The 21,393-nt window shown below is 49.7% G+C and overlaps 1 protein-coding gene across 1 annotated transcript; it reads left to right on the top strand.

The window, feature by feature from the left end:
- The first annotated feature begins 8,823 nt into the window (after positions 1 to 8,823).
- On the top strand, positions 8,824 to 21,048 carry LOC118257685 (aquaporin-7-like). The gene is made up of 7 exons (XM_050716354.1): positions 8,824 to 8,828; positions 12,936 to 13,062; positions 16,005 to 16,131; positions 17,724 to 17,861; positions 18,563 to 18,681; positions 20,238 to 20,455; positions 20,889 to 21,048. The coding sequence occupies exons 1-7, from the start codon at positions 8,824 to 8,826 to the stop codon at positions 21,046 to 21,048; spliced, it is 894 nt and encodes a 297-aa protein (XP_050572311.1).
- The last annotated feature ends 345 nt before the right edge of the window (positions 21,049 to 21,393 follow it).

The raw sequence follows: 21,393 nt of genomic DNA, 5'->3' as shown, positions 1-21,393 counted from the left end.
ATTTTTTTTTTCCCATCGTGTGCTTGGTCTGTTGAGGTTGTACAGTCCTTGGGACAAAGGCTGTATTCCTTTCTCTTGTCTTTCTTCTTTTGCTGACATGTTTGTGACTTTGTCCTCAACCGTTAGTCTCACAGATGTCTGGAGAGAATCAGTGCAGCTGATATTTCTTCAGAGGTGTTTGTAATGAGCAATGCTGGCAAGCTTCCCCTTGGGAATGGTAAGCAGAGATTCAGGGCTCGTTTCAATCCCAGAAAGAGTTTTTCCTACCTCCATTAATATGAAAAATAAGCCAGAAGCAAATTCCAAAAACTATTCTGTTCAATACACATTCCCTGTGTCTTATGTTATGCTTTGTTCACTGCAGCTCTTGATTCAGCTTAGAGATACAGAGGGCATCTGAGTGAGTCAGTGTGCACTCGCTTTTCTCCAGTGTCCAGGGCAGGACAGGGTGCCAGTCCTGCTCAGGAGCCGGTTCCTGAAGGCAGGAGTGCTGCTGCCACCTCTTGGAGCTGGGAATAAGGGATGAGCCCAGTGTGGGAGGCATTGCCATGGTGCACTGGAGGAGGCCAGCATGTGAGAAGCATGGGATGGTATTTTGTTCATGTCTTTTCCCTGTGTTTTGGTGAAAGCCAAAGACCTGAAACAGGTGGGATTTATTTGGTCTCATCCAGACCCTCAACTAGCAGAGGGTCCACAACAATATTTGTTTTCAAAAGCTATTTTTCAAGTCAGGTTTTAAAGGGTGCATGTGATGTGGCTCTCTCCACTTTCCGTGTGAAGTAAATATCACCTTTCTAAAGCTATTACTGCTGCTAAAATGCTATTACAATGCTTCACTGCATTTACTGTAAATGCTCTGATAAATGAAGGAGTGGAAACCAGGTTGTTTTAAAGTCACACTAAGGTTTGACCTGCTCTCTATGTAACTACCATCATTGCTTCTCTTCTTCTCCTTTGCTATCTCAGTTCTTAAGAGGTGCTTGTCAGCATTATATCTGTGTGCTGTCAAGGAATGCATTAAGCAACAGCTGTTATATGTTTAGTTCTCATCCTGATCATGAGGGGAAAATATGTGCAATGAATTTTTTTTGTTCCAAATCCCTTTGTTACACCGAGTCAGACTCTCTCTTGCTTTTTCTGTGCACAGCCATCCAATGATGCTCCAGTGACGCATTCATGTGGCATTTTTTCCAGATCTGATAATGCGCATGTGAGTACACACGTAGAGTTCTCCTTTTATGCACGTTGAAGTACAGCAGAAGGTGGTGAGGTTTATGATGGCTTTTAGCTCTGGGGAAGGTTTGCTCCACAGAGAGTGTGACTCACCCCACACAGGCTTTTATTACACTGAGGGACAGAGTTTGTTGCTGCTCGAAGGTACCAGAGGAGAGACTCTGTCGAGGACAGTCTTGATCCATAGGTGCTCTTTTAGATAACGTGGGCTCCTGCTGTCGAGATCTTTGAAAACAAGGAGTGAAGGTGATTTCCTGCTCTCTGGGAAAGCTGCAGCTGAGGCTGTTGCTCATAGCAGCCCAGGGTCACAGAGGGCCCAACGTGGTCAATTGTCTATGCCTGCCTAACTGCCAAGTTATTCTGGGAGTAATGTCTTGGAGAGGTATGTCTGAGGTGGGGAATAGAAGACTTCTCTTCCCACTAGCACATACTCTGCTCCAGATAGGAGCAGCATCAAATGTCAGTGACAGTTTCTGAATTGCAAAGAGCAAAAGCCAGATTTGGAGGTGCTGAGCTCAGACTCTGAAGGTACCCACAACTCTGAGGAGTGTAGGTTTCTGCAGTTAATCATTGATTCTCTGTGATCCATGCAGCAAGAGGAGGTGATGGTTCATTGTCATATGTAGCAGCTGGTGACAACACCAGGACTGATAAAACCGGCAAACTACTCTGGAGAGTTCCTGAAAACAGCTTGTGGGTGCACAGGAGCATGACTGATAGGCAAAAGGAGCTCTCCAGGATGATCTGTGTTCAGTGAGACCTGGGATGGCACTCTGCTGGAGCCTGGAGACCACACCTGATGGGCATCACCTTAAGGAATTAAACAGCAGCACTGTGAGGGGACACTACCTGCTGTCAGGGAGAGCCATGTGGGGGTCTTCCTCCAGCACCCAAAAGCATGGCAGCAAAATGCATCTCCTAGGGTATATTGCTGCTCCTCCAATGTGCTAACACACAGAGCTCATGCTGTGATGTTCACTCGCTCCTAACGGATGCAAATATCTCTTTGTGCATCCTCATTGCTACAATTTATGTCGGTGCAGATGGTTATTAAAGCAGTACCTCTAGGCTCTGCCTGACTCTGCCAGACCTACACAAATGAATTAGGAGAGTCACTCCTTGCTCCAAAGAGTTTAGTTTAACCAATTTGAAAAGGATGATATGGAGAAAGAGGGCAGATCATCTGTCCAGGCATGTATCCTTTATCGACTGCCTTTACGCTAGTAGAGAAAAGGAAGAATGCATTTATGATTCAGGCAGGTAAAAGTATCTCAGTCACAGGAGTTGTGATGGTTGCTCCTTCACTGCAGCGTGTTTGCATGTGCTTTTTTTGTGGCTCAGACTCAAATGCAAAATACACAGGAAATCTGTGCAAATAACACCAAGGCACTTTCCGGACAAACTTGTCTAAACAACATTTCCTAGTGCCAGCAGACTGGTTCTGCCTCGCAAACGGCGAGGAGGTCTCTGCAGCTGATTTGTGTGTGATATCTTGCCCCCATCTTTGCCTCTGGACATGGTCTTGTTTCCCAGCAGGTGTCAGAGGTACATGAGGCAGGATTCAGGCTGGGAGGCTGCTGTGACACAAGGCTAATGAGGTGTGTTCTGGTCTAATTAACAGTAACATATGGATGGACAGGGTGAATGAGTAAATGGCCAAGCCCCTGTGGCACAAGGGGGCTTTCATTTTAAGGCTAGACAGATTTTGGCAGCACCTCTCGTTGTTGATCCTTCCCACTTAGCCTCCTGTGAGATCCAAGCAGAAGCACCTCGGTATGACCTACAGCTCCCAAAATGGAGCAGAGGGCCTGGGAGCCACCACATGTGGGCCTTGTGCTTGTCTCCCATAGCCCTCCTGCAAGAGTGGCATCAAAGTGCATTGTCTTTCCTCCCAGTCTTTCCTCAGGCAGTCCTCCTTGGCTCCCCATTTTTTGTCCCAGCCACCTTTCTTAACTATTTGGGGTGGTTGAAATGGGAGCTGAGCCAAAAGCTGTCCTGCTGTGAAGGTCCTTGCCAGCCTGAGGCCAGAGCCAGGACTCATCCTGCAGTAGTGGGGCAGCCAATACCTGTGCACTCAGCTGCTGTATGTGCAAAGCATGACACCGGTGCTGTGAGATCTCTGCAGTCTGGCTGCTGGCCGTGATACACAAGCCCTCTGTGCCCCAGGACCTTTCCCTGCTCTCTTAGCAGCAGAGCTCCTGTCCTGATCTGCAGATCTCCAGCTACTGAGTTGTGTAGGTGCGAAATGCTGGGAAGCTGAGGTACCTTGCTCCAGCTCCTTCCTGAAGGAATATGGGCACCTATAAACTTGCTGGATCAGTCGTGTTTGGTGTCCCTCCTTGGCATTAGGCCGCCCCACAGCCGTGCCAGCAGGTGGCTTAGAAAGCAGCCATGGAAAAAAGATGCAAATATTTTTCAAAGGGACTTCATTTGCTCTCCAATGATGATCTGAAAAAGCTGTTTTATTAAAACGTGTTTTATTAAAGGGGAGGAGGGTGTGAGGAAGGAGGTATTGGACTGAAACAGTGTAGAGGAGCAGGTAACTATAACGCAAGAAAGTGGCCCATGGCACATATTAGTCAATCATTTACAGAAGCCATGAAATTATACTGTATGTATGCTGGAAAGGGAATACAGCAGCCCATTTTATGACATTTTCTGTGCACAGCCATTCAATGATGCTCCAGTGACGCATTCATGTGGCATTTTTTCCAGATCTGATAATATTCTGGGCTCTAAGCAACTCTCCTATCTACACAGATTATTATTTTCAAACATATTTCATGCACCTTTGTGCATAACATAACATTGCTTTATGTGTAATTGCCTATTTTAGATCTCTATCCACTGTTTCTATCCTTTGCTTACGTTTGCCTCGGCTTATGATGCTATCAAGCGCTGAAAGCTAAGCAGGACTGATCCAGCAGGACGGGTCAGCACTTGAAAGGGAACCCTCTGATTAAAACTGAGTGCTGCGGAAAGTGGTGACAGCACCTGGGGAGGGATGCGCTCCTTCCAGACAGACAGCATGTTGGGTGGGACACTGAGCGTGGGAGCACCGTCTTCGTTACGTAAGATATGTGACTTGTCATCCAAGTCAACGCACCGGCTGACACTGTAGGAATCTTCTATGGGAACTGGAGTTTTCTTCCAGGCTGTGGGTTGTCAGCAGGCAGGGAGAGATTCCTGGGCTGCCTTAGCCAAAGGATGTATCTTCATTCCAAGAAATAGATGGCTATTTAGTTTTTATATTATCCCTTATGAGTTGCCTAATATAGATGTGTGGACAGAATACTTCAGACTTTGACCCTGCGTACAGATTAGGGTCAGTCTGTTAAGAACTTTAAGGTGATTATGATTTATTAACCTCCGTTTCTTTGTCTTGATCTTGTTATTAGCGAGGGTGAATCAACAAATTCAAATTATAAACATCTTTTTTCCTCAGTGCTGACAACCTAGAACAAAACATGTTTTTGTCACTGCTGGCTCATACCTCGTTCTGCGCAGACGCTGATCAGGGCAGGAGTTCTTCCTTCCCTGGCCTGTTGCCTATTCCATAGGCCTGTTGCCTATGGGAACAAGGCATTTGTGATGGGTATTTTGGTGGTGCTTCCGAACAAGCTGGAATCCAAAGAACTTGGGGTAACTGTATGACAGAAATAACAACTAACCAGAATGTATCCAAAGCTCTTGAACAAAGAAGTTTTTAGAGTCCAGCTGTAGTCCAAGCAGATTGTCTTGTGGTTAGGCATCTGTCTCCTCCCATACCACCCTGTGGCTACACACAACAAATGTACTGTATCCCACAAAATTGCCAGTCATAAGATTTTCCCTTTGCCTCTTCTAGGGTGGATGGTGGTGTGGGCTTAAAAGAGGATTTGTGAATTAAGGGGAGTTTGTTCACACCCAAAATTTCAGGCACCACCAGCATTAGGGAAAGGAGGAGTTGGGTGGGACATGGCAAACCCCATGGCACTTGTGAGGGATCAGGACCCTGCCCCATCTGTGACCATGATGTGGAGGTGCCACGTCCCCAGCTGCCACCTCCTGGGGCCATGCAGAAGGGACAAGGAGGTGCCTGCACAGGTTGTCTGCTCTGTTAGTCTACTTTCCCCTGTGAAGCACTATACAAACATCAAAGGCAATAAAATGAGATGAACAGGACCAAATCAGTTATTTACTGCCCTAAACCGGGGCACGATTGTTCCCCATGGTGAGTTTTCAAGTGCCTTTTGCTTCTTGTCTGCTTTTAAATGACGCATACGATGTTGCTTCCTCCAGCTCCTGGGGGGAAGGAGAAGAGAGACTCTACGTGGCGCAATAGCTCTCCCTCTTCTAAAGCTTTCACTTTATCAAAAATGCCATTGAATTGCTGCACTGCCGTAGGCATTACGGTGGGTGCCCTGGTGAGTGGAGAGAGCTGCTCTGCCGGCCTGACCTGTTGTACATGTGAAGGACACTCCTGCCTGCTCTTTGGGGGCCTCTGACCGCTGGCCTCACCAGTGTTGAAGTGGATGCTGAGATGTGCGTGACCTTGGCTCTCCTGGAGAGGAGGAGATAGCAATGAGGAGGTGGAGCTGATGGCAGATGATGGCCAATGCAGCACTAAGCCAAGGCAGGTGTTTTTGTGAGTATCACACAGCACGCTGTGAGTTGCAAAGGTCTCCCCTGCTCCCCACAGCTGCTTCTGAATGAGGTGTTGTGGTTACCCACTGGAGCTGGGGAGCTGGGCAGGGAGAAGGAGTGACTGCCCAGGACTCACACTGGTGAGCAGCAGAGCTGGGAATATGTTCTGGGTGTCCTGGTTTCACCTCAGGGCAGCCCACCAACTCAAGAACATGCTAGTAAAGGTTGCTGGTCTTCCGTTCCTGTGACCAGAGTGATGGACACCCTGTTCCAATGGACACCACAGTCAGGTGGGCAGTGGTCACGCAGACTGGTTGGACCCACGGAGGAGATCCTAGGTATGATGGGAGGAGAGTGTGTGAACAGAAAAAAATGTATTTCCCCAGAATTGTTTTACAATCTCCAACAATTCACAGCTCAGGGACCACTCCTGAGAGAAGGACATCTGTGTTTAACAGCCACTGATAGATTTTTCCCTCCGTGAATGTGTATAGCCATCTTTTGGTCCTTTTTTAGCATCTGCAGCATCCTTTGTCAAGGACTTGTAGAGATGAACTACATACCTCAGAACATAAAAAGCAGTTTGAACCTATTGCTCAAGAGACTTGGGGTGAGCAGCCAAAGCCATGTGAGCAAACCAACATATTTCCTGGTAGACTCTATGAATTGGAGCAGCTGCTCCTGGAGGTGAAAGCTCCAGCCAGGCACTTGCTGTGCCTCATGCTGCAGTTTGATGCCTGCATGTTCACGTGTAAAAAGTTACATCTATAGGCTCACAGACCCACTGTGTGTTGGATGTGTGTTGCTCCTGTGGCAGAGCCTGGAGGCTGTGTTGGGATCAGATGCTCATCACATCTGCGCAAATCCATCCTGAGACAGCTCCAGAGAGCTTTCACACATTCACACTGGGGGTAGGTGCAGACCTTCTGCCATTCTCATGAGATTATAAATCAATATTTTGACCCCAAGAAGTTTCCTATTAAATCAAAATTGTAAAGGTAATATGCAACAATTACTTCTTCACTAGGAAATGTCTGATACAAGTGTGTGTAAAAGCAAACATAGGGACAACAAAGACAGGTGACAATATTTAGTATTTACCATGGGCCAGAAACACGCACACTGCATATAACAACTGATGTGTGGTGCCATGTGATTTGGGAAATAGACTGCACGCTGGTGCCTTTGCATGACGTGGGCTGGCTTGTAGAGTTGCCAGTTTTTCTGCCGTGCAGGACTTGTGCTGGGAAACTATGTGAGCAAAGACAAATAACTCTTTTTCAGGTGACACCAACAGATGGATTTTCAACTTCTGTGGGTTTCTCTGAGTAAATGGCTTCCCACGTAGACTGATGGGAAGCCAACGAAATCCACCAGAGCTGGATCCTATCCTGTCTCCCAAAACAGCATGAGAGCAGCTAAAGGGACTGGGGGAAGGCATAAGGGTGATGGGGTCTGGCCAATGCTGGAGCAAACCTCCACCCCTTTGCAATGCCTGTAGGGCTTCTTGGGGCCCTGGAAGAGGCTGGGCAGTGTCCGAGAGGATTTGTGCATGTCTGCAAGGAATCTGCGGCATCTCCTCCTGGCCGTGATAGAGAGAGCTTATCAGGGGTTTCCTTCAGATGCCTTCACGTCCGCACTGGCAGCAGCCCTCAAGGCTGAGAAAGCTGGCCTGGCCACCCACTCTCCGATCTTCCCCTCCCTGACAAGAGAATAAGGACAAATCCCCCATGGCAGGTATTGCTCACACTGGCTGCTGGATGCTGTTTGGGCACCCCATGGCTGGTGTGATATGGAAGAACAGGGTCCTCCTGCTGGCAGCTGGGGGCCTGGGGCCAATTTAGGGCTATTTGTTAGGATCACAGCTGCATTTAGTTCTGTCTTTGAAACAAATTAGCTCCTTATTCTTTTCTTGCAGCCTAATCTTCAGTTTCTGATTGAACTGCAAGTTCTTTGGAGCTGAGCGTAACCAAGCTTCGGGAGGCTTTACCTACATGCCAGCCAGCCACCTCCCAGCACCTTACAGTGTCTTTTATACATCAAAATGTTACAGGGACTCCTTTTTCTGTGTCCCTAGACCAAATACAGCCTTTGGCAGAAGTGACTAGAAGTTATGTCCAGTTGAAGGTCCTGTGAAAAGAGTTCAGTTGCTTTGGGTGTAAGTCACCATGGTGTTGCTCCCAAATGCACAAAATCTGAGCTGACATTTGCTGATTACACATTTGGGCACTGATTAGTGTTTCCTCACTCTCATTCGATTCACCTGGTGTCTCTGCCCCAGCCTGCAGCTGTTCCCTTTTAATATCTCCCTTTCAGAGCATAGGTGTTCACAGGAAAAAGCCTGGCTCCTCTTATCTCCAGAGTGATGATGCCCTGTGGACCCTGTGGTTTCCCCAGCTTTTACCTTATCTGTGGATTGAAAACAGACCCAAGCAGGCAGCTCGAAGCTCAAGGGGAGTGTTTGCATCCTCAGAGCCTGCTGCTCTCCCCATGGGGCCTGGGGGAGATCTGCAGTGTAGGCTGGGGATGGTCCTACACAGAGGGACATGGTGGGAGCCTGGCCCTGAGCAGGCTGGGGGAATATGATGCTCATGGTGTGTGTCAGGGATGGGCAGGGTTTGGGGGACAGCAGCAGGTGGGGAGCTGGCAGGACTTCAGCTGATATCCCACAGGTGCTCTAAGTCTCCTGTGGTCTTCGCTGAGACCTGAGGTGTCCCTGTGTCTTGCTTTCTGTCTCTGTTAAAGCTGAAAGGAGACTTTCAGACTCTGCCGGGTCAAGGGCTTTGTCCAGGAGGAAGATGATGAGGTCCCTCACAAATCGCCGTGCTGTACAGCATGTAAAAATAACTCTTTTCTGCCTGAAAAGCCAGACGGAGGGCAGGAGGGGATGGTGGCCCCCCACAGGGAAGGGGGAGGTAGGGATGTGGGGGAGAACCCCACTGCCCTTCGCTCTGTTGCCCAACAATGGGGTGAGGGCTACCCCGGGCAACCCCGGGCAACCCCTTCCTAGACAGCCCTGCTTGATCCTTAATGAGCAGCAAGAGCCACGTAATTCCCCTCCTGCTGACACCACCACCCCATGGATTACCTCTGGCTCAGTGAGCATTAGCAGTCTGGGGCAGGGAGGCTCTGCCCAGCCGGCCCCATGCCCTCAGAGAGGAAAGCAGATGGCTGCAGGCCAGAGTGGGCTCCCACTTCTGTGCAGCCACATCCCTCCACCTTCAGTCCTCCCTCCTGCCCGGCACGGTAAGACCTAGTCTTGTTTTATGGAAAAGGGGCCCATGTAGAAAATGAAAAGTAGTTGTGTGATGTGGGCCCCAATTACTCTTGAGGCAAGAGTTAGAAACCGTGGCGGCTCCAGCCTTCAGCTGGGGTGGGGAAGGCAGAGACTGGGAGCTGAGAGGGCTGTGTGACCAGGGGAAGTGCTTGGCAAAGTCCATTTAGGGCTGCCCTGGAGCTGTTGGCATTCAGTGTTTCCTTGGTGAAAATGAAGGGGTCGGTGGGATGTGTGGGGGATACACCTTCAGCCAGCTTCAGGGCAAGGGGCAATGAGGTGCAGGGTGAGTGGGTACTTGAAAAGCTATGGAAAGTGGTGTCCTGGAAATGGGAATGCTGCTAATGTTATGGAGAGCAAAGCCATATGTTGAGAGATGAATATCAGTTGTCTCTGTGACTTGCACAGTGCCTGCCATCTGCAGAGGAGAGGATGAGGTAGACCCTGAGCATTAGGTGGGAGACCATGGGGTGCAGGTGCTGTAGGGTACATCGAGCGGTGTCTGCCACAGCTCAGGTCATACCAGTGCTGTATGAGTCTCTCTGAGACCTGGTCATGCCTAATTCAGCTTCCATGAGGTCAAGGAACCTGGTTCAGCATTCACCCTTCTACTAGTGCACTCTGAGTGCAGCCTAATCAGGGAATGCAGTCACAGCCGTGTGGCTCAGGAGCCCCACGATCAGGGCCTGGCCTTGCTTCCTGAAGGAGCCCAGAGATGTCTTGGTGCCAGGGCTGACCCCATCTTCACTTAGCCTTATGGAGGAGCAAGCAGTCATTGTCCACGGTAAGGAGCTCCTCTGCTCAGGCAGCCTTTGGGGAGAAGTTAATGCTCCACCAGCAGGGCCAAAGCTAATGGACTGGCAATGTTCCAGCTGTTGATTAGTGCAATTAAGAGATAAATGAGCTCCTGGGTGCAGAGGGAATGTGCGCTGTCAAACTCAGTGAGAGAAGTTTCTCCTTGCCTGACAGCCCTAGAGTCTGTGGTGGGGCCTGTCCTTCGTGGGGTTGCTCTGGCAGGACCCTGGCTTGTCCAGCACAATATGTATCAACACCAACACTGCGAGTGGGCCTTGACTGTGCCAACATTTTCCTGTCTAAGCTGAGACTTTCCTCTCCAAACCGAGACCTTTACTGAAAGTGCACCTGCATTAGGGAAGAAAATGGGTTTGGTTTAGCAGGTGGTTGCTTAATGTGCGGTGGGAAACTTGGTAAAATCTTTGTAGGGCTAATGTTCAGTGAAGTTTCAACATGTTCAAAGTAAACATCAGGAGGCAGTGCAGAGCTAAGCATGAGCTGCTGTTCTGACAAACTTCATAGGACAGCACCTGTAAGAAGTGAGTTAATTCATGACTGCGATGGGGTAATGCTGGCACATGAACAAATGGTGTAGACAATTTGTCTGGAAATGAGAAGAAAGTCTCTAGTCTTCACAGCAGTGAGTGCTGGTAACAGGCTTCCACCAGGAGGAGTAGGGGCAAAAAGCACTTACCCTCAGAATGGAGACTGCTCAGGTCGTGAAAGGGGAGAGGTGACGTGGCTGCTTATATGGGTAGGGGACTGTTGTTGATGACCCCGGAGATCCTCGTCAGCCCCGTGGGTAAGTGAAACCATGCAAGTACGAACAAGCCACGTTGGGCGACCGGCAGATCTTCGCTCCCCAGCCCTCGGCTGACTCACCCGTCGTTGTTTGCGCTCGCTGGGGATCGCCACATCTGGATGCAGATAGGAAGGGCAGTCCAGCTCACCCGGTGGCAGGCACCTCCACTGGGTGTGTGCATCAGAGCTGATCCCTCCACGTCCCTGCTGCAGGCACCGGAGGGATCTGCCACCGTGACTCATAGGTCTGGCCTCAGATGCTTATTTTTTGTGGGGATGAACTGCCCTTTGGAGCTGCCTGTTGTTCGCTGCTAATGATAAAACGGAGGCTGACAGGCTCAGTCTCACATACTTGCATTTTGTGTGCTGGTAAAGCAGAGGTGCTCTGCCCTACAGGACTTGCAGAAAGACTTAATTTTTTTTTATTTCAGTCCTTGAACATTGTTGGATTACTTTTCTTTATTGTATAAAAGTGTATTAAAAAAAAAAGAAAGAAACACAAAACTAAAGGGTTCTCACATTTTCAGCAGCCAACAGAGGAGCCCATCTGAACATTTTTAAGTGAGAAATTAATGCATCAGTGCCATCTTGTGGAATGACCTGTGTAGGAGGACAGGCAGCGGTGAGAGGTACCTCCAGTGCCATACTCCTCCAGCTGTGATCAGTGATGCCAGTCTAGAAGCATGCTGGAGTTTTAGGGGATTTGATGGTCATTTCAGTGATCATGCTGCAAACACTGTCACTAAAACAAAGATTTCTATTGCAACGTATTTATTTATTTATTTATTTATTTTTCTGGAAACAGTTCAAGTCCATGGGATCTTGGGGTTCCCATAAAATTCTTGCCCATTTTCCAGCCCAGATTAGAATATATAGATGCTTATAGTTAATGCTTGAGTGCAGGAGACAAAGTCGTTCAGAGACATAGCAGCTATCATATTTGCAAGGGGAAGGAATCCACTTGAAGGGCCCCCTCATATCCAGGGGTGAGAAGTGAAGCTGTGTGTCCAGCTGTGACTGACTAACACCCTCATCCATCTGAGAAATCCTGTGAGATCTCCAGGGCTTACTCCCGTCCATAAAAACTTTCCCTGATGCAAGACAGACAATCATTTGTGGAGGTGAGAGGAGAAGCAGCTTCCCAGGTTCTGCCATACATCTGTCAGTGTCATGTGGGTGAGAGAAAAGCTCATGAACTTCTGCAGTGCAGAGGGAAGCAACACCTGGGACAGTGTGAACAGAGCTCTGTGTCCCCATCGGGGCAGCTGCTGGTAACTGCACCGGAGCTGTGCACTGTTCTCCTTCCAGAAAAGACACTGAGAGCTGCAGCAGGTTGAGAGAAAGGTGAAGAAAACCAGTCAAGAGCCAGACACAGCTCATGGAAAAAGGTCTTGAGAGTTCATGGTTGAGCACGGAGTAGTTGAAAGGGCACTAAAACCTTTTTACAGTGGATAGGTAAGAGCACCTGGTAGGCAGGGAGATGAGCAGAGGGAATTGGGAGGTGGAGGAGGAATCAGGAGCGTGAAGGCTCTGCTCTGGCACCCAGACAAGGCTGGAGGTGCCCATCCCTTATTCCTCAGAGACCGGTCTCTCCTGGCCCTGCAGGAGAGGAGGGGCTGGCGGTGGTGGGGAGACTCTTGGTAGCAGGGAGCCACAGCCATGGGCTCAAATACTCAACCTGAAGCAGCATTCAGGGCGTTGTGTTTTTCCCAGACACAGACAGGTGCACATCAGCTTCAGGCAGTGTCCTCACCACAGACTGGGCTTGAGCCAAACAGCCCTGCAAAGCACCATCAAGTGGTCCTGATCCTACCTGCTACAAAACTACTGGTGCCCAACCACCAGCTAGTGGGTTACAATGCAGAGCACAACCAAAAATTCCTGTTTGATGCCTGTGAAAAAGGCTATGGAGAAAGAGAGGGGCTTTAGGAACACACCGAGGCTGTTTACAGCTCCATTGCTCTGGAAATAGGCTCCTCCTGGGCAGAGGTACAGAGTTTGCAGTGCTCTGGTAGCAGAAATGTTGCATCCTCACCCATTAGTTTTAAAAGGATGGTGTCTGTCTGTGGTAATGTCGAAGCTAGCAGCTATTTTATTGGCTTGTTCATCTTTAACCAAATGAATGAAGGTGTCTGGGGGTGAAGGAAGGTTGCCAAGTTCCAAAGGGTAACTTAGCTCAGCGCAATGAAGTGTGCTGTCACAACAGGAGCTCCTGCGACCGCAGGCTGGAGGCGGAGAGGAGAATGCTGGAGCAGATTCAGAAGATGCTCGTGGTTCGTAGCCCGACCGTCAGGGAGCTGCTGGCAGAAGCACTGGGGATGTACATCCTGATGGTAAGGAGGAGATGGGCCCAGGTGTGTGTGTGCGTGTGCAGGGTGGGTAAGCATTTGCAGCAGCAATGTGCAAGGTCAGTGGTTTCCTACTGCATCCTCAGGGTTGCTCAGCAGCCGCTTGTTACTCTCTCTGGTGGTGCCAAAGCTGAAGTGGTGGAGTCACCGTCCCTGGGGGTGTTCAAGGAAAGGTTGGACGTGGTGCTTAGGGACAGGGCTTAGTGGGTGACAGTGGTAGTAGGGGGATGGTTGGACCAGAAGATCTTGAAGGTCTTTTCCAACCTTACATTCCATGATGCTTTTCTCCACACTGTACTGGAGGGGATGGCATGGGCTGGGCAGGTGCCTGCAGCCATCAGGGTCCTGCAAAGGGTTGGGGAGCAGGTCCTCGCTTCTCTAACACTGACAGCCCCTGCAAAATGGGAACAGCGCACATCTGCTTTCCTGCTGGGGGTGCTGGGGCAACGAGCACCTGTGAAACCCTCTGGAGCCACAATCCATCGTTAGGAAATGTAATTACCAGGCGTAAAGCATGTCAGGGTTTTGCTTATGGTTGTCTCATGTTTGCAAAAGAATAGTGCTTATCTCGAATCATACAGAAACTCCCAGCTTGCCTGAGGGGTCTCTTGCACAAAGAAAAAGTGAAACTGTTTTGAGCTTTTGGGCTGCTTGGAGGTGCTTAGGGGAAGGCAGGGGTGATCGCTTTGCAGTCAGAATTGATCCCTGTGGTGGTGACATGCCCACCGGGATCAGAGCCTTCATGTGTCGGACCAACACAGCCAAATGTAATCCTCTCTCCACTGAGGCTCAGTATCTGCCTGTGCCAATTTGCCACACCTGGACTTAGCCTGTAAGTGCTTTTGGGCTGAGAGCAGCCTTTTGGGCTGGACAGAGGATGGGAAAGTTATCCAAGAAATCCAAATAACTCATACTTGGAGGTTTTCCTAGGAGGAGGATAAGATTTGTATAAGCATGTGGGCCCTCTGCCACAGCTATCTGCACAGATGAAGGTGTTTATTTTCAAGGGCAACAACTGCATGTGCAGAGGATGCTTGCTTTTAATCACATCTTACTGTACACCCAGTCCCTCAAAGTTCACTCCTGCTGCACAGGTAGTTTTGGACACATTGAAAATTGGAGTACAGACACCTGTGAGTCCTCAGCAGGAGCTGAGCAAACCATGTTCCCTTCAATCCCCTTTGGGTTTTGGTGCTGGAACTCCCCAGGTGATAAAAAAACAAGTCTGGGAGGCCCTGCCCGGAATGCCTCTAGGACGTAGCACGCAGAGGAGACGTTCCTCTGCACTCAGGGCAGCCCGAGGGAGATTTTGGAGCCTTCAACTCACGTTGGCTCTTCCCTCACTAGACTCCATGAAGGAACAGAGGAGGACAAGCAGCACCCAGCATCCCAATGAAGCATCCAGCATCCGACCCTTCAGCAACCCCCTGGCCCTTGCTGCAGCTGGATATGTGCTGGGTGCATCTCCAGGACTCCTGGCTGGCTGCTGTTTGGATGGTAGCACGCAGACAGGGCCTTTTGTTTTACTGAACAGGAGGGAACCAGGCAGCGGGAGGAAGTGGCATGAGGAATGGGGAGGTAGGAAAAAAGCCTGTTTTGGGACTGGGAGGATAGAAGAGGCGACCAGAGGTTTGGATCTGTGCTGAAAAATAGATTCTCTGGCCTGGCCAGGTCTCCTGCCCTGGCCTCTATGCACTGCATGCTGTCCTGCAAAACCTGAGCTTTGTGCATCTGGCTTCTCCTGGGTGTGGCTTTGTACATGTTCAGAAATGAGTAGGGAAAAAGTTTTTGTAAGGGCTTTGCAGATGCTGGAGGATGTCCCAGGTGCTGCTTTTTGGGGCTTTTGCTGAGGCAGGCTGAGAGAAAGCCCCACACTGTAGCTGTGTGTGGCGCAGAGTGTGGTCTGTGTATACGAGAGAGATAAGAAAAGTGTCTGTGGGTACCAGGGGATTTGGGTGATGTCTGAAGGGGAAGAGGGAGAGCAGACACATGAGATAAAACCTGGATCCAGGCCAAGCAGCCAGTAAAGATCCGAATCAAAACAGGACAGGCCAGAGCAGAAGTTAGATGGTGCAGCACATAATGACTCTTTTTTTCTTGGAGGGGCACGATACCCTGAATAAACACTGATGCAGTCCAAGGTACAGGATATGCTCTCCAAGCCCTAAGTGGTTGGAAAGGCAGGGATCTCAAGAGAAGCTTTGTCCTTCTCCAGATTTGAGTGTAAGAGCTGTGCAAGAATTGATTTTTCCACCCTCTGACCACAAAGAATGAATGAAATAGAATTTACTTTCAGGCAATTTCTTAAATATGTCTTTTCCTGCTGGAGAGTGTTCACATTTCTTTTTAATTTCTTTCCCAGTCCCCTTTCAGTCACTAAAAAAATATTGAAACCTTGGTTGTTTTCAAACTGAAAAGTATATGTGTCAAAAGGAAAAGTCCAACCAGAATTTCTTTCCTTCTTTTGGCTGGAACAAGTTACCAAAATTAGAGTTGAGTTTGGCAAACAGCTGTGTGTTGCCAAACTACATTTTTAGTCAGTAAATTGTACACCAGGAAGAGAAAGACATCCATGCAGCTGTGGTGACGTTCCCCAGGCTCACATCCCAGGTTGTGGACACAAGGTGCCACCGCGTGTGAGTGCCCCTGGACATCAGGGACTGGGGTTCGTCTCCTCATACCCAACTCAGAGCAGAGCATCTGGTTTGGTGTGACGGAGTACCTGCCAATAAGGAATACCCAGGCACCTGGTCTATTTTTGCAGAGAGGGGAATCATTCTTGCTTGATCTCCTAACTGTGGACACCTTGGAGTCTTCCCATCTGTGGAGGTTTATTAGTACTGCAGAAAAAAGTGGCAAGGAAGCTCAGCCCACCATGGCAACAACACTACTTTTAACACTCCTTTCTCTATTTTTCCATGCACTAGGTCTTTGGCTTGTCTGCTGTGGCACAAGTGGTATTAGGAAGAGGAGAATTTGGGCAGTATCTGAGCATCAATTTGGGATTTGGCATTGGAGTCACCCTGGGGATCCATGCAGCTGGAGGAATCTCTGGTGAGTAGGACACCTGAGCATCATCTTTATGTCTCCTAAAGGCCACAGGCATTGGGGCAGCAGGAGTGGGCTGCAGAGCATGGTGATGGCATGACAAGGAGGGGCTTTGGCCTCACCACCAAAAAATGCAGTCCCGCAGTCCCCAGAGAAGAGCAGAGCAGGTCTGGTGAACCGTAGCCAGTGTCAGCCTTGTGATCCAGTGATCACAGCCAAGTCCTCAGTGGGGTGACAGGTCTGAGGTCAAGCCAGGGGGTCGCGGTGGCACAGTGAGGTCAGAAGCAGCAGGGGACAAGGCAGACATCGCATACCTACAGTATGCTGACCCCAAACGCATGTCCTGAGCTTAGACAGAGGGTGCATGGGTAGATGCCCCAGGTGAGGCTCTCACGGCTCTTGTTCACAGCCCAGCGCTGCACAGAGCTGCCCAGTATCAAAACCAAACTGGGCACAGGCAACCAAGTACCCAGGGTGGTCTGGAGGAAGAGGCTGCAGAGGAGGACTGTGGAGAAGGGTGGTCTCAGGTTGGCCACGAGAGGAATCGGATCCCGTTGGTGCACTCGGGGCTCTGCTCAAGTGGGGCAGGAGTATTCTTGAGACTCCCTGCTCACCGGTGGGCACAGGCAGAGGGAAGTGGGACAGGGAAGAGCACAGATGCAGCCATCCCCTCTCCGTGCAGTCAGAGGAGCCACATTTCAGCATTGCCCATGTTAGGCGCTTGGATTATGCCATCGGAACGTGGCCCAAGGAGATCTGAAAACATGCTGCCAATATGACCCATGCTGAAGTAAATCATTTATTGCAAAGGAAAGCTTACTGCTGATGTTGCAACAAGGAATAGTATGGAAATTTTCTCCTTATCACCCACACCCATGCACATCCCTCCCCCCCCCATGCAAACTCAGGAGGTGGTGTTTCAGGAAGTGGTGTTTCGGGGCCATAGGGTGATCTCTCTCACATGACAGAGCATTACCTTTGCCTTGTGCAATTTCTGCATTCATTTGCACCAAGTGAAGTGATTAAGGGCTCTAGTGGGCAGAAAATTAAAGCAAGTCCTCACTCTTGAACTGCTGGAGCACAAAGGTGTCCAAAGCTGGAGCTGGCTTTGAAGGGAAAGTTTTTCCATGCAGACAACCAGCTCTTAGACTCGCTGCCCATTTAGAGCTGGTGGATACGCCCCAGGGAAAGACGGCTGAGCAGAGGGGGTCCCAGGTGGCATTTGAGATGGAGCTGACCTGCTGAGGGCTGGGAGGTGGTTGAACAGGAGGGAGTCCCATAGAGGAGGGGACTCGTGCCATGCCAAGAGAGGGGTCTCTGACAGGTGAGATGACCGACTTTCTGGAGGCAGCCTGTGGTCTACAGAGAGCTAAGCAGAGGATGTCTAACTCCTAAAGGACTGAAGCTAGGAGCTCGCTCCCCTGCACCATTCAACTGCCCAGGGAAAATGGGTCAGCTTGGCAGGAGGGAGACCCTCCCCAGGGAGAGCCTTGGTGCTTGCTACTCTGGGGTCTGAGTCTTTACTCTGGGATATGGGGCATGCTCCAAATCTGGTGCATCAGGGCCAATGCCACTCTCCTTTGTTGTGATTTTTGCAGGAGCTCATCTGAATGCTGCCATCACCATCACACACTGCATTTTAGGAAATCTCCCCTGGAGAAAGCTTCCAGCTTATCTGCTCGGCCAGTTCCTGGGCTCCTTTCTGGCAGCAGCCACCGTCTTTGGCACCTACTATGGTATAGTTTTGTCTTTATCACTGGGGTTGCTGTAGGCACCTTTTCAGTCTTAACTTGCAGGTCATCAAAAATGTATCCTTTTGCAGTCCTCAGCATTATATCTCGGTGACGATCTTGAGCTCTTGGCTTGTGGGACAGACTTTTATAGTTCAAGGCCAGGCAGGGCACAGATATCCCTGGGAAGGATGTTTATTTCCTGGAGAACACAGATCCTTTTGCACAGGGTATTCCCACTGCTAAAACCTGTCTCAACACCAGTAATTTTGTCAAAAAAAATTGCAAAATAATAGGTCCAAAAAAAGGCATTTTGTCTGCCTTTTGTTTCCAAGGGCCTGCAAGGGCTTGAGTTGGATGGACCACCAAGCATTAGGCACAGCCGGAGCTCTGTGGGACTCTGCTGGCCTGTGGCAAATAAGACAACAGTCACTCATGTTTATGAGTTGTTAGCAGAAGACCCACCACCAGCATGTCTCAGTCCCCGAGGGTCAGAGGGACAGACGCCTCCCAGTGCATCCAGACCAGTCTGAGGGTGACAGATATCAGTGAGATCATGCCCTGCAAGGGGTGTGTTGACTCCATCATATCTGCCACTGCCTCTCTTCCCCTTTGTGTCTCTGCTGGCTGCAGCGGGTGAACATGCCACGTGTGATGAGCTCCGCACTGCCCATTGTGCTAACCCCCCTAATTCCCATTTCTCCCAGATACTCTGTATGACTACACCAAGGGGAACTTCACGGTGACAGGACCAACTGCCACAGCGTCGATCTTCTCCACTTACCCTCATCCCTGTACATCCTTGCTGGGAGGCTTCTTCGCAGAGGTCAGTGGGGACAGCTGAGGTGTGCTAGGAGAAGGTGGGTGGTAGCAGGCTCTGGTATGGGGCTGGTACAAAGGACTCACAGATCTGTGTGTGCAGACACAGTCACAACCTCTACTCTGAGGAGCCCACCGTCCAGGCAGAAGCTTGTCAGGTAGTGTCCAAGGTTGGTGGAGCAGGAGGACAGAAACCATGAGGTCTGAGGGGGGTAAATTGCTTAGGTCGTGGGAGAGCTCAGTCAGGAGGGTAGCCCAGAGCCCTCTGCTGAAGAGAGCATTAACTGAAGGAAAGATCCCAGTGTCAGCCCTCATCTGCACGGTCCCTTGAGGTGGCATGGGAGACCGAAGGGCTCAGCTACCTTGCAACCACCTCTGCAGGTCCTGCTGCTGTGGGGCCAGATCTGCTCCTGCAGGCACCTTTCCTTGCACACTGTCCAAGCAATGGGAAAATGTGAAGCTGAGCTATGGCAGAAACCACCTCCTTTTGGCTCTGCTCAGTTCCCTGAACTGTTCTTAACCTTTTTAAATCCTACACCTGCTCCACACTCTCAGGCAGCTCTGCTGGCTGCTCCTCACCAGCACAGATGGCCTGGGGCTGCTCTCACATGAATACAGCCTGTCTGGACTGAACCTCTGGGGGTTTGAACAGTCAAGTTTAGACTCCATACAGTTGATTCCCAGCATATAATACAACGTCCAGATGCCCAGAAATGAGAGGGGGATGCCTCAGGGAATGTGGAGCATCCCTGAGCGTGTCCCAGTGCTACAGAAGGAAGACTCACTTTCAGTTCAAATCTGAGGAAGCTTGTGTGTTTGTTTCTGAGCTGGTGAAGCTGTGCCTGGATGCTGTGAGGAGGATGGTGAGAGCTGGAGAGCCACCAGACGGGTTCCTGGTTGCTCAGCATCCTGTGTAGCGTGCAGTGTCCTTGCTGCACAAGAAAGCAAATGACAATGGCAAGGTGTTGCCAAGACTACAGGGTTTCTGCTCTTGCCAGCATCTCTGCAGTCCAAGGCTCTCCAGGTGCATCCAGAAGCAGAAAGAGACAGGAGTCATCATGTCTATACAAACAAGAACTATTGATGTCTTGGGCACTGCAGATCTATTTCTGTATTGTCGCAGACGGGAGATTGTGTTTCCCAGGTGAGAATCTGGTCTCTACCTTGAGTCCAGAAAGGGCAGATGCAGCAAGCTCTACAACACCTCTATCCTGCTAGGGAGGATCAGATATGTCCTGTAAGCAGATTGTTATGGCTCTGTGTCTGTTGGACAAAAGGTACTTAAAACAACCTTTGCCCCTAAATTGAAAGGTGGAGGGAGCTGAGTTCTGAGAAGTTTCTATCAGTCCTAGAGCATTCTTCTTGATGAAGTGCAGGCATTTTTGCTGGGAAATGAGTTAGTCTTTTCTTCAGTATCAGGAGGCAGGAATAACATAGGGGTCCTCCCTGACTTATCAGGCCATGAATCCCACCTGCTCTTTCAGTCTGGAAAATCTCTGAGTGGGATCCTCCTGCCTTTGCTGATCTCTCTCCTGACCTGTTTCCCCTTTCCTGCTCCTGCAGTTTATGGCGACGGTGATGTTGCTCTTGGGCATTCTGGTCATCCACGATGAGAAAAATAACGGAGCCCTGAAAGGCACACAGGCCCTGCTCACGGGTATCCTGGTCCTAGGCATCGGTCTGGGGATGGGAATGAACACAGGCTATGCCATAAACCCCTCCCGGGACCTGCCTCCAAGGATCTTCACAGCAATTGCTGGCTGGGGAGTGGATGTCTTCACGTGAGTGACCTGTTTTGTTTTTACATTGCCCAGCTCACAAGGAGAGGAGTCAAACCCAAGAGAAAACAGTCATGGAGTCTGTCCACAATTGGAGTGCAAGCCTGGTTCCCAAGGGGTTTGGGTCTTGTTAAGGAATTTTCTTTGGACCAAGTGACACTATCAAGTGGGTTCTCCTTTTCATAGAGCAAGGGTTGTGCATAGAGAAGCCCCCTGCACTGTGTACACATAATTTGGGGTACATCAATTCTCCAGTGCAGGATTCAGCTTGACATTTGAATACCTCAGTTTAGCCACCAGGAACTAAGTAAGTCTAACCTTAGTTAGCCAGAGATTGAGCTGGCTGTTGCAGTGTCTGGAGAGCCAGAGTGGTTTGGCTCACCAGAAAGCAGTTCCAGTCTGGCTCACCAAATGCCTCTTCTGTGTTTTGTTTTAGGGCTGGAAATTACTGGTGGTGGATCCCAGTCACAGCTCCAACACTGGGAAGCCTTGTGGGTAGTTTAGTCTACAAGCTATTCATTGATTTTCACAATCAATCTGTCCCGGAAAGTGGAAATGAGAAAGGACAGCCAGCTATAGAGACTTCTACGCTGTGACGGCCACGTGCTCCCAGGAAAGGGCCTGACAGCAAAGTCGAGGTCGACATACACACTGACAGCCAAAGGGTAACCAAGTGGGTAAGGGCATGTGCAACGGCACTGCTGGAGCACACACTTTTCTCACCCTGCATGTGGAGAAATGAGAGAGTAGCTTACAATAAATCCATTCTGCTTAACCAGACAAACAGGGTCTCTAAGAAACTGGGCAGACGTGAGTAGGCTAGAGCTGTCTATGACCTAAAGAAATTATTCAATCTCCCTGAGTAAAAATCTACCAAAAAAAAAAAGAAAAAAAATCACATTCTGGAGAAAAAGCAGAGCTGCAAGACTTCAGTTACCTGT

This window comes from Cygnus atratus, chromosome Z, assembly GCF_013377495.2.
Source record: "Cygnus atratus isolate AKBS03 ecotype Queensland, Australia chromosome Z, CAtr_DNAZoo_HiC_assembly, whole genome shotgun sequence".
In the NCBI taxonomy this organism is placed as follows: Eukaryota; Metazoa; Chordata; class Aves; order Anseriformes; family Anatidae; genus Cygnus; species Cygnus atratus.
This window is presented reverse-complemented; position numbering and strand designations above follow the sequence as displayed.

Bases quoted from the DNA above. Each gene is read 5' to 3' on its own strand.
- LOC118257685 (XM_050716354.1), top strand. The intron at 16,132-17,723 runs GTGAGTAGGACA...TGATTTTTGCAG, and splicing joins TGCAGCTGGAGGAATCTCTG to GAGCTCATCTGAATGCTGCC. The intron at 17,862-18,562 runs GTATAGTTTTGT...CATTTCTCCCAG, and splicing joins CGTCTTTGGCACCTACTATG to ATACTCTGTATGACTACACC.